This window comes from Podarcis erhardii (assembly GCF_964252035.2).
Source record: "Podarcis erhardii genome assembly, chromosome: 1".
Classification (NCBI taxonomy): Eukaryota; Metazoa; Chordata; class Lepidosauria; order Squamata; family Lacertidae; genus Podarcis; species Podarcis erhardii.
Genome location: NC_138497.1, coordinates 109,177,061 through 109,189,063, shown reverse-complemented (window position 1 = coordinate 109,189,063; position 12,003 = coordinate 109,177,061). Strand labels below are relative to the sequence as shown.

Here is a 12,003-nt window from a genome sequence, read left to right as displayed (position 1 = left end):
CTCATTGTAAGAATACCTGGCCAGCGCTAGCAGTAGATACAGAACCAAAATCACTCCATGACAACCAACCGGAGGAGGGAACTATTTATGGTGGGAGTCCAAACCTCCCACAGAGTACAAGATTTGCCAGCCATTGTTAGTTCTTCAGCTCAGGATTTTCATTCGGAGGGCTCACCCATATTCAGCTTTCAATCATGGTTCGCCCATGAGTCGGCACTTGGATGAAAAAAAGGAGGTGTCATTTCCTACGACAGAACAAGAATGTTTCTTTGTATGTTGCCATCCCATTAAGTCTTTCCCTCACCCCTCTCTATGTCTTGTACAATTACCTCTATAGCTAAGTGGATCAAGGCCCAAAGTGCAGTATCAGCATCATGTATATGGGGCCAACATTCTGAAGATGCAGGAGGAGGGGACAGCAGGGAGCATGTGGGGATCAAATGAGAGGCAGCTGCAAGCGACACCCATCTCTGCTCCCCCAAAGCAGCCATTGCTGCCTGGACTGCTTGAAATAAAAAGAAAAGTCTGTCGGGGGGGAACCACCTGGTCCTAGTTCCCAGCAACTGCTATCTGGGTTGGGACAAATAAAGAAAGGAATGGGCCAGTCTAGTGGGGTAATTCTGAAGGGGAGGCACTGGGGGGGGGTGTTACATGGGAGTCTGGACCCCTGCCATGTGATAAAGACCCCCTTAACAATAGAAGGTAAAGGTAGACCAGGGTGAGTCTGGATTGCATTTGGGTTCTGAATGGGATGACCCAGTTGTGGATAGAAAGGTTCACTGAGTAATAGATGGTGAGGTGTTTCGGAGTGAAGGTTGAAGCTATCTACAAGTGGATCAATTCCTTCTGTGTCCAGGGCAGCTGTCTACCAGCTCCATCTGGTACGCAGGCTGAGACCCTACCTGCCTGCAGACTGTCTTGCCAGAGTGGTGCATGCTCTAGTTATCTCCCACTTGGACTACTGTAATGCGCTCTATGTGGGGCTACCTTTGAAGGAGACCCAGAAACTGCAACCAATGCAGAATGCAGCAGCTAGACTGGTGATGGGGAGTGGCCACCGAGACCATATAACACTGGTCCTGAAAGACCTACATCGGCTCCTAGTATGCTTCTAACCACAATTCAAAGTGTTGGTGCTGACCTTAAAACCCTTTGTTCCGCAAGGGACAATGACAATAAAGATATTGTAATCATAAATCGTAAACGGCCTCCGTCCAGTATATCTAAGGAGCGCCTCCCACCCCCATCGTTCAGCCCGGACACTGAGGTCCATCACCGAGGGCCTTCTGGTGGTTCCCTCACTGCGAGAAGCAAAGTTATAGGGAACCAGGCAGAGGACCTTCTCGGTGGTGGCGTCCACCCTGTGGAATGCTCTCCCATCAGATGGCAAGTAAATAAACAACTATCTGACTTTTAGAAGACATCTGAAGGCAGCCCTGTTTAGGGAAGTTTTTAATGTTTGATGTTTTATTCTGTTGGGAGCTGCCCAGTGGGTGGGGAAACCCAGCCAGTTGGGCGGGGTATAAGTATTATTATTATTATTATTATTATTATTATTATTATTATTATTATTTGCTGTCTACAAGTGATCCAACCCCTTTGCATACAGGTGGTTGCACTCTGAGCACAACAGATAACCACTATTTACATGGTCACTTGTAAGCACACACTCTGGCCAAGGGAACCTGCAAGGATGACGTGGGCAGTTACAAGTCCCTGTGCGAGGCAGAAATCTACCATCCAGGTGATCACAATGCCACTGCAGGTTTCAGGCCAAGTTTTATAACCAAAACAGCCTTGGTTGACCTGACTCATGATCTCTATAGAGAGGCAGGGCAGGGCAACTGTTAATTCTCCTTGACTTCTCAGCAGCTTTTGACACCACTGACCTTCTAGTATTACTTGGGGGGGGGGGTTACTGGAGATGCTTTATTAGGATGGTTCTGCTCCTATTCGTAGGGCCCTTATTAGAAAGTAATACTGGCAGACTGTTGCTTGGCTCTGTGGCTTTTGAGCTGTGGTCTTTTGCAAGGGTCTATTCCTTCTCTTGCTATTCAGTAATGATGATGGCATACAGCTCTCTCTCTCTCTCCACTGCATCTGAATCAGGAATGGCTATGCAAGTGTTGGACCGGTGTCTGAAAGCTGGATGGAGGTGAGTAAACCTAAAGCTGAATCCTGGTAAGACAGGGTCAGTGTGGGTGGGAGGTTCCTATGCCTGGGAATTAGGTGGATGATTTCTTCTGGGGTGGGGTTTCACTCCCCCTGAAAAAAAAAACATATCCAAAGCCTAGGAGTACTCCTAAATTCTAATCTATCACTTGAGTCTCAAGCGGCTTCTGGGGCTAGGAGTGCTTATGCCTAGCTTAGGCTGGTTCGCCAGCTACAGCAGTTCCTGGACTAGAATAGTCTGGCCTCAACTGTCCACATTCTGGTGACCTTCTGCTTGGACTACTGTAATGCACTTGTGGATGGTCTGGAGACAGCAGCTAGTGCAGAATGCACCTGCTAGGTTGGGTAAGTGGGGCAGCCTGATGAGACCATGTGCCACCGGTCCTGAATGAAAGCACTGCACTTTCTGTCAGTGAGCTAACATGCTCAAGCTGGGGTTTTTACTACTAGTGTACATTTGGTGATTGAAAGGAAGAGTGGGGATGTTCAATCTCAATATTTCACTGGGGTTTCAGTTTTTGTTGTTGTTGTTTTAATGTGCACATTAAAAAAATGATTTAAAAATTGATCCCTTTGGGTTCTTTGACGAAATAGGACACCTAATACAGTATCTTTTTTTTAAATAAAAAAGTCTCACAAATGAACAAAGCAAGCTGAAGATAAAAACTGCAGGAAGAAACCAACATTAAAATAAAAGAACAGTAAAGATGTGGTGCCTCATATTGTGTGGAAAAATATATGTGAGGTTTAAGCAAATAAGATGCTCTGGGGGGGACGGGGGACTGGTCTCATGGTGCTCACCTCTCCAAAGTACCCTACGAAAAACAAGGGTAGGGGAGCCAGCATCAATTTGCAAAAGGAATGTTGTAATTTTACTTATTATACCTCGCCATGCACAAGCACTTTCAAATGTATCCAATTTTCTCTCTTTATAATAATTCACAACAAACCAAGAACAAAGGAACTACAGATTCTAAAGTGAGAGTAGCTGCTGGGGTGGAAAAGAGAACATACAGAAAATGATATGGCAGACTGAGGTTAATGGGGCACCTGAACTTGTGGCAAGCACCCCCGTATGGGGTTTTACACTCATTGTGTCATTTTGTCACCGTGTTACATCATAGGTAGGTGCAGTTATTCTTTGGCAGATTGCTTGCTTCCAACAAATTACATCTATTAGCTACTGCTTAGGAGGTGGATTCGCTATGGCCTGGGATGAATACAATAGTTTCTACAGAGAGATAAAATGAAGCTTCATCTCCATCAATCTCTTCCTTACATCAGAGTGGATAAGCAGATAAGAAGTAGCTGCCTTAAACAGAGTCAGGCCACTGGTCCAGGTCACTCAGCACTGTCTACCTTGACCAGCAGTGGCTCTCCAAGGTTTCAGATAGAATCTTTCCCAGCCCCACCTGGAGATGTCAGGGATTGAATCTGGCACCTTCTGCATGCAAAGCAGATGTTCTACCACCGAGCCATGGCCCCTTCACAAACATATTAATTCCACCTCAGATAACCATTTTATGTGGTGAAATCAACTAAGTTAATTTTCCCTAACTGATTTTGGCCTGTTATGTTGGAGTTTTTAACTCTGGTTCTTCCTATTTTTAAATGATCTACTAGTGCACAGCAGGTCATTTATCTGGACACACGTTTGATCAGTTACAAGTTTAGCTCAACAAAATAAGGGCAGCAGAGTGCGGGAAGAGTAGAGCACTAATCCCACTTTTTTTTTTCATGCATACCTTAGCAACTAGCAAGACTTGAGATAGTCCTCTCTCCTAATTGCTGCAATATATTAAGGCAATTCCCTATGAGATTTGGCAGCGAGAATACCTGTGAATCAGTTCCCCCATCTTCCAAAGAATCCAGGCCTCTTGAAGGGTTGAGGAAGCCTTATCAGGCAACACCATTCTACCCTCCCAAAATTTCCAGTAAGTGGTATGGAGGAGTACAAGAGCTTATTCCAACATCATGCTCTGTGCTTGATTCATTGCAGGCCCCTACATCTCAATCCCATCCCACAACAAATGCAAGATGAGATGCGGCTTACAGGTCTAAGCAGAGATAGATACAAGTGAAATATTTAGCGGAAGAAAGGAAATGGCTGTGGATACAGTTCAGAGGCTTCATAATGCCTAGCAGCAGCCAGGAAAGCTTCAGAACTGGAAAGTTTCATTAACAGACCTATCATGTCCAAGGGCTATGTAGGTATTTATTAGAATTAAGAAACTCTACTTCCTCTTCTATTCATTCCAAAGTTGCCGATTAAACATGCGGTGAACCAAACTAAGTAACTCTTTATACATGTTATCAATGTTTACTACAGAAAGCGATACTAAATGGGCTAAAGTAATAACGGAAGCTATAGATATTCTGAAACAATGCAAAACAATGGTACAATACTTTGTATCAAATGAGAGATCTTGAAGGCAAACTGAAGAGTAGCACCAAAAGCAATGCACAAAGTGCTCCTTCTCAGAATCTCTGAAAGTATTTCAGCTCTAGATATGCCTGAATAATATCCTGCACTTCAGATACTTGCTTGAGTTTTATATATATTTTTAATTCCTTTTTGTTTTGTTAAATCAACACACTTGTACCAACATTCTTGGCTTTTCAAAATGAAAGTTAACAACAAACAACAATTACTATGTTGTTATAATACGCATGCAAGTTGACATCTCATCACAACTACAGCAGCAATATTAGCTGCTCACCTGAATTACCATCCCAAAACCATTAACACAAGACTTAAATACTTAAAATATTTATAAAACTGTATAAATGCCATACATACTATTAATTTAATGACTATTCTGCAATACAATAGAAAAGCATGCTCAAACAAAACACCTCAGCAGTATTTTAAAGCAGTAACCAACTAGCCAATTTCTGTATGTTCTGAAGTTTTTCTAATCCACTCTCCCTGTGGCTGAGCAAAATCGAATTGCCTCTCACATTTGCAGACAGCTCTGTGAAGGTGATAATAGAGCTGCTCCCTGCTGTCATGAGGCAGGAAATAGGAAAATGGCATATGGGGCTAGAAAGAAATAAAAAAAAGAAAGAACCAAACAAGAACAAAAGAGATTTCAACAAAGGACAAACTATAACCCAATATGCTTTGCAAGTTAATCTCTTTTCATAATGATTTCACATAATCATTCATCTGCAAACTTACCCTAAAACGTGAATGGCTGCAAAGTCTTTGGGGAAAGTTTTTATTCCGAAACGTTTGGAACACACAAAGTGTTGTGTTCCTGCTCTATAAAGCAAGAGTGTTATTTCTATCCATGAAAGATCGAATCCAGCTCAATCTAATAGGGCAGATTATTTATGTCGCCAGGCTTCGAGCTCATTTATTTCTTTTAAAAAATTGAGCTCTGCCTCAATTTAAAAGAGCAAGGCTCCTTACAAATGTACGTAAGCAATTGTTACTCAGAAAAACCCTTAAATAAAGTCCCAGCTATAATAGCAAATCGCAAATGCTTACATCACAGGCAAGCTGCTAATCTGACTCTAAACACATTTACTCAGAAAAACTGTGCAGTTTCAATGGGACCTGTTTTCTAATTTCACTTCATATATTTCATATAAATTTCTAATTTAAGATTATAGCCTTAGGGTGTCATTTTTAAAAAGAGATGTTACCTATCAACAAAATGCAGCATCTCGACTGCTCACTGGGTTCAGAATCCGACCACCATGTTATGCAGCCGCTAAAAGGCTTGCACTGGCTGTCAATTAGCTACCGGGATAGGTTCAAGGTGCTGGTACTGGTGCTGAAAGCCTTATTCAGCTCAAGATAGGATACCTGAAGATAGCCTCACCCCTTATATACCCAACTGATCACTGTACTCTGCAGGAAAGGGTCTCCTTCAGATGCCATCTTATCAGAAGGTCCACTCTGCACAATGTAGGAATTGGACAATTCAGTGTACCTACCCTTTAGAATGCCCTCTCCTTACATATCAGAAACGCATTGTCTCTACTGTCCCTTCTGAAAACTTCTATTCCAAAATGCTTTTGAGTGGATATTTTTTATCCCAGTTTTTCATCTGTGTTGGATTGAAATTGTATTTATGTATGTCTTTATTGTCAAATCTTTTATGGTAAGCGATTCATAAACGATGTAAGTAAGCACAGAAGGGCTCTTCAAGAGCAAAGAGGGAAAGAAAAAAAGAGACAGCAATTACAGGACCAAGTTAAGCTATTTCCATCTACAGAAGTATGGATGTGACAATGTTAATAATATCTCATTAATGAGATATTATTAACATTGTCACATCCATCCTTCTGTATGCAACAGAAACTAATACATACCTTTCCTTTCACGCTTTGAATGGGATCCACCACTACAGCTACAGCTCTTTCGGACAGGGCTTCAAAACTCTGCTGAGTATTGATATCTACACCAGACAACCAGCAGCCAAAGCCAGGGTGACTGTGATACCAGCCAACAACCATTTCAGGTCTGTAACAAAGAAGGCATTTGGAGATTATCATCACAAAATATGAAAAGCTGCAATGAAATATGGATGTTTTCAGTTGGAAATGAAACCCTGAGATGTGGAAAGGCACCATTAGAAACATTTAATTCGCTGCTCACTAGATTGTGGTGAAAACGTTAAAATGTGACAAAGAAGTGCAATCAATTAAGGGGTTGTATATCAGCATTAGTAGCATCAGGCTCTCACTTCTTCACCCTCCTACCACATCTCCCAATGCAGTTTTTACCCTTTCAGCACTTCAGCAAATACCTTTGCGAACTCACTGCCACCAAAAGTTGGCTTTTCACAGCAGAATGTCCATTTCAGACATGGACGACAGGAAAAAGCGGTGGGAAAAGATTAAATATCAATTAAACCAGCAGTAGAACTAGGAACTCAGTCAAAAAGCAATTTGCACTGTTCTGCTCAGCTGTTGAATCTTTTGTTAACAGTAATTTTGAAGTTTCTGCTGCAGTATAAGAATTGGAGCAAGCAGATGACAACTGTTGAGAGACCCCAACTGAAGTAACAAAATTTGTTTAAATATTTGGATACCTTTTTATCAGGTAACCTTTACTGTGGTGTACAGACCACCATAGCTGAAAAATCAGAGTTAGGGTGGTAACAGTCTATTTTGTACGAGTGGAAGCTGCCAGCTGAATATTAATTCAATGTATGCAATAGTTCCAACCAAAAGCAGAGTTGGATGCAATCTTACTGTGTGTATTCTCACAAGATAGCAAGCCCATGATTAGGCCTTCGTAACATGTTGTATTAGTTGTACAAGACTAAACCAATTGCTTCTGCTGCAGTACTAGTAAATAAGCCAAGAGGAAACTAGGACATGCATGATTTATTCCTTTTTAAAAAATGAACTGAGAAATTCTTTACCTTCCAGTCTGCTTTAGCATATCCAACATTTTGGCTTGAAACACAGGATCAACCGCCTCTACGCTGACCCCCTGGATTTAGAGACAGATTAACAACATAAAAATAATCCAGTTGACAGATATTTATGAAAAGACTTTCCTTGCACACACACAAATGGTTCATGATAATAACAATCTGTTCCTGTATATAAAGGTTACATGGTATTTTAGAATTCACCTTTTAAGAATTCTAAGAATTTTATAGGACATATATCTAATCTCCCCCTTCTTCTCTAGGAGCTCGGAGCAGTATCAACCTCACAACATCCCTGTGAACTGAATGTAGGCTATGAACGAATGTAGGCTATGAACAATTTGTACAATGCCACCCAGTGAACTTCATATATGAGCAGAAATTTAACTTTAGTCCTCCCATATCCAAAATGAACAGACAATAGCTTCTGCATTGTACTTGATAGCAAACCTAATTTTAATATGTGATGATTTAGTTGTTCAAGTGTATAAAATGTTAACTATTTGCATATTTTTATAAAACCCAAGAACAATTTGTACACCTCTTAGTCTCTGTTTACAAAAGGCTTCTGAGCAAGCCCACTGTCAATATTCAGAAGTCAATACTCATTTTCTTTGTCTTCCTGAGTATACATGTCTGCTGCTTGGTTTCAGATTTAATGCTGGTGACAAAACATCCTCCATCAGCCAGTAGTGCATACATCAGTAGGAAAAAATAGCTCAGTTGGTAGAGCATGAGACTCTCAATTTCAGGGTTCAAGTCCGTTGGGCAAGAAGATTCCTGCACTGCAGGGGGTTGGCCAGATGACCCTTGGGGTCCCTTCCAACACTATGATTCTCCACCATCTTGCAGTTTCATTCAATGGAACTTTCCCGAAATGATTTGTGAAATAAGGGCAATGTGAGGGAACCCTCAGTAGCCCATGGTGACTTATTAGCAAAGCACTTAAGAGGACATAGCTGCTCACATCCACTTTGACTTGGACAACAGAGGTGTACAAATTGTTCCACTGATTCTGTAGGACACATTTTAGTTGGTTACACCTTTGGGCCACAACAAGTTGTTTGGTGGGGTGTGTGGCTGACCGCCTGGTTGCTCGATTATGCTCTCTCATAATCATACTTCTTTGCAAGAAGGAGAAGTCCTGGCTACCTTGAAGGAGATACAGCACTTGAGAGGCAGCCACAACAAAAAACATCCTTAGATACCAAGAACTATAACTAGCGGCTGCTCACCAATATCCAATTCCTGGGTAAAGTGTTTGAATGGGTGGTTCTTGTAGAACTTCAGTGACTCTTAGGTGAAAATTATCCAGATCCATTACAGCTGATTTAAGGCACAGAAACTGCCTTGGTTACTTGGACATCTCAACAGCAGCAGCTTTCAGTAACATCAACCATGGAACTGTACAAGATATGCCGAGTTTGGGAATTGGAGCAGTGTACTTCAGCAGTTCCACTCCTCCCTGGATGGACAATTCCTTGGATGGGAGACTACTGCTCAGTGGGATCCCTTGTACTTCTGAACATCTGCCACCCAACTCTATTTCTCCTTTTCATTGGATACAGGTGAGGCACTGGAGATGCTGGTGGCAGCAGATGCAATCCTGAACAGATTGTTTAGCCACAGTTATCCATGCCTTGCTAACATTCTACTAGTGCAATATACTGCCTTTGAAGACTTACCAGAAACATCTTTTAGTACAAAACACATCTACCAGGTTACCAATTAGGGCTGTTTTTGGGAAGCATATCAGCAGTACTTAAAAACAGCCACACTGTTTCTGGACACGATTCACAACCTATAAAGCCCTAAATGGCTATGAACCTGGCCACCTTCTACCATATGAACCTTCCTGAACCTTGCAGTTATCATGAGAGGCCCCCATGTGAACTGTGGCCCCATAAAAATGACTGGAGAAGTTATGTTTGGTATGCTCTTCCCAGAGAAGCTCACAAGATACTAATGGTGTTGTAATTTCTGTGTTAAAATCTTTTTTTTAAATTCCAGGAATTTAAAAATATTGACAACATGATTTTATTTTGATGCCTCTTCTTATGTGGTTTCTCGTTTGGCTTTTGCCTGCTGCTTTTGTGATTCTACTATCTCCAAGTTTATATAGTTTATTATTATTTCTTTTAAATCCTGGAAACCTTAATGCTCAAGGGCAGCTTATAAATTCGCAATCCATATATACAGGTAAGATGGGAGCAGCATCCCATAGAATTTGGGAGCACATCCTTGTAACTTGTAAACCAGCACACAGTAGTCTGTGCCTTCGAACAACTATGAGCTACAGACTCAAGTTCCATTAGTACCAAGTTACAGAGCAACTCCTAAATGTAATAGAAATATCTGAAGCATAAGCTGAGCCACACTCAAAATGAATCTGATAAATAGGTTCAGAAGTACTACTATGGATAAAGCACAATATATTTTAAATCCCACTTTCTGTGCTGTAAACAATAAAGCTTGATACTTTTTGCAATTGAACAGATCGAGCTATGAAACTGTGAGCACTATACCACTGAGGAACCCAGGTATATAAAGCTAATAACTGACATTGTCCAGTCCTCACAGACCACTATATTTCTCGCAGCCCAGACAGACATGCTACAACCATCAGTATTCTTTTCACAACCATCATACATGTAGGTAAGGAAAGGATCTTGGGGTACAACTGGACATAACACATTCACTCACTGAAGAGCACTTACCGTTCCCGACTGTGGCATAGCAAACACATCAATCACTCTGACAGTATAGTCATCAACAAATTCTCCAAGCATCAGCCCCATAACTTCCATGGGAACACCAGCTCGACCATGCTTCAGCATCTGGAAAGAAGAACAAATTCTACTGAAAGTCTATTCAAGGGATACATTTGACTCTTATTCCCCAGCCCCTGCTCTGTAATGTAATAAAATGCACTTGAAATATCCATGTAACACCAAAGGTATGAAGTTGTTACATATTCATATCCACTCCTTTAGTACTATAATTGGCTTTATTTAATTATAAGGTCTTATTTTCTTGAAACAGCTGAAACTTCTCCATGCTATGCAAACCACTTAAAATACCCCCTTCCCCAAGGGCACATGCCACAATAACAGACAGAAATTCAATAGTTTGAATTCAAAAGACAATGGGACAGTAAGACACCTTGTTTGGATTTGAGAAGTCAAGGTACGAAAATGTTAAAAAATAGTAACATTACAACTTATGCTACGATGTTCAGATGAAGGGCAGGCAGGATATAAATTGAATAAATAATAATAAATAAATAAATATTGCCCAAGAATAGAAAACATCATCATCATCATTATTATTATTATTATTATTATTATTATTATCATCATATTGTTGACATTCAAGGATTACAGAAGTGTCTCACTTGTTCATAGTGGAGACAGATATATGCAGGGCTTTGTGAAATATCATCCAACAAAACACACATACTTACCTTCAAAAGCGCAAGGGAAGAGATGTAAACCTGTTCAGCAGTGTCAACTGCAGGAGCGTCAGTAGGAGGCCCCTAGGTAAAGAAGAAACACATCACCAAAAGGTATAAAAGGTTCGATTCTAGAAAGGCAACGCATGCACACATTCTGTCCTATCCAACGTGGAGGCAGCCATCCGTTCCATTTGCAACCAAATGGCTATGAAAAGGTTTTCCACATATGCTGTCAATGGCAAAACTGACTTATTATTTAAGGAATAAGTAGGGAGAAAAATTGGAGAAAATTTATTTCATAGGGTATGTATCAAAATGGTCGTGGTTTTTCACTCTCTCTCTTTTTGCGTTACTAAAGTGTCTGTAGGTTAATGGTTCATTTGCTTTTCGTTTCCCCTATAAGGTAGCAGAGATTTATGCAATTTTATTTTTTTAATTTTCTGTATATATTGTTTCGGACTGGCTTTAAATTATCAGGTAGCATTTGACGTACAAGACAAGAGGAATCTAGAGCCCGATTCTATAGTATCTTCCATCTCCCTCTTCTGCCCATCAGTCTCCAACTGGTCTCCCTAAAAGATTCAGCTGAATAGCAGGGGAAGCACCTGAAGGGCCAAAGGCTACAAGCTGGAGGAAGAAAACCTAACAAACCACCCTCCTTTGTTGTTAATACATTGAGCTATGAATCAGAAGTCTATACTTCCCACCTTGCCACTGTCACAAACTCAGTATGTAGCCCTTGGCATGCCACTCTCTTGGTCTCAGCCCAGTATCTGAGCTATGAGGATAAAACTGACCAATCTTACAGGGTTGTTGAATGGAATACAGCACAATATTGTGAAATGTTCTCAACACGTTAAAGTAGCCTTTGGAAAATTTGGTTCCCATATGCTGTTGGGAGTACAACCTCCCCAAGACAGCTTAGACAATCGCCAGGGATGATGGGAGTTGCAGTCCACAAACATTTGGGGACCCAAGGTTGAA

General features: G+C 41.0%; 1 protein-coding gene across 3 annotated transcripts in view; it reads right to left on the bottom strand.

Annotated features, from left to right (window-relative positions):
• Positions 1-12,003, bottom strand: part of PSMD14 (proteasome 26S subunit, non-ATPase 14) — a 58,552-nt gene that overhangs the window by 22,393 nt on the left and 24,156 nt on the right. For all 3 annotated transcript variants that reach the window (XM_081873404.1, XM_081873403.1, XM_081873405.1), the window contains 4 exons: positions 11,029-11,100; positions 10,283-10,402; positions 7,554-7,624; positions 6,496-6,646 (listed from right to left, as the gene is read on the bottom strand). In XM_081873404.1, the coding sequence (XP_081729530.1) occupies positions 6,496-6,646; positions 7,554-7,624; positions 10,283-10,402; positions 11,029-11,100 (414 nt within the window). The remainder of the gene's footprint in view (positions 1-6,495; positions 6,647-7,553; positions 7,625-10,282; positions 10,403-11,028; positions 11,101-12,003) is intronic.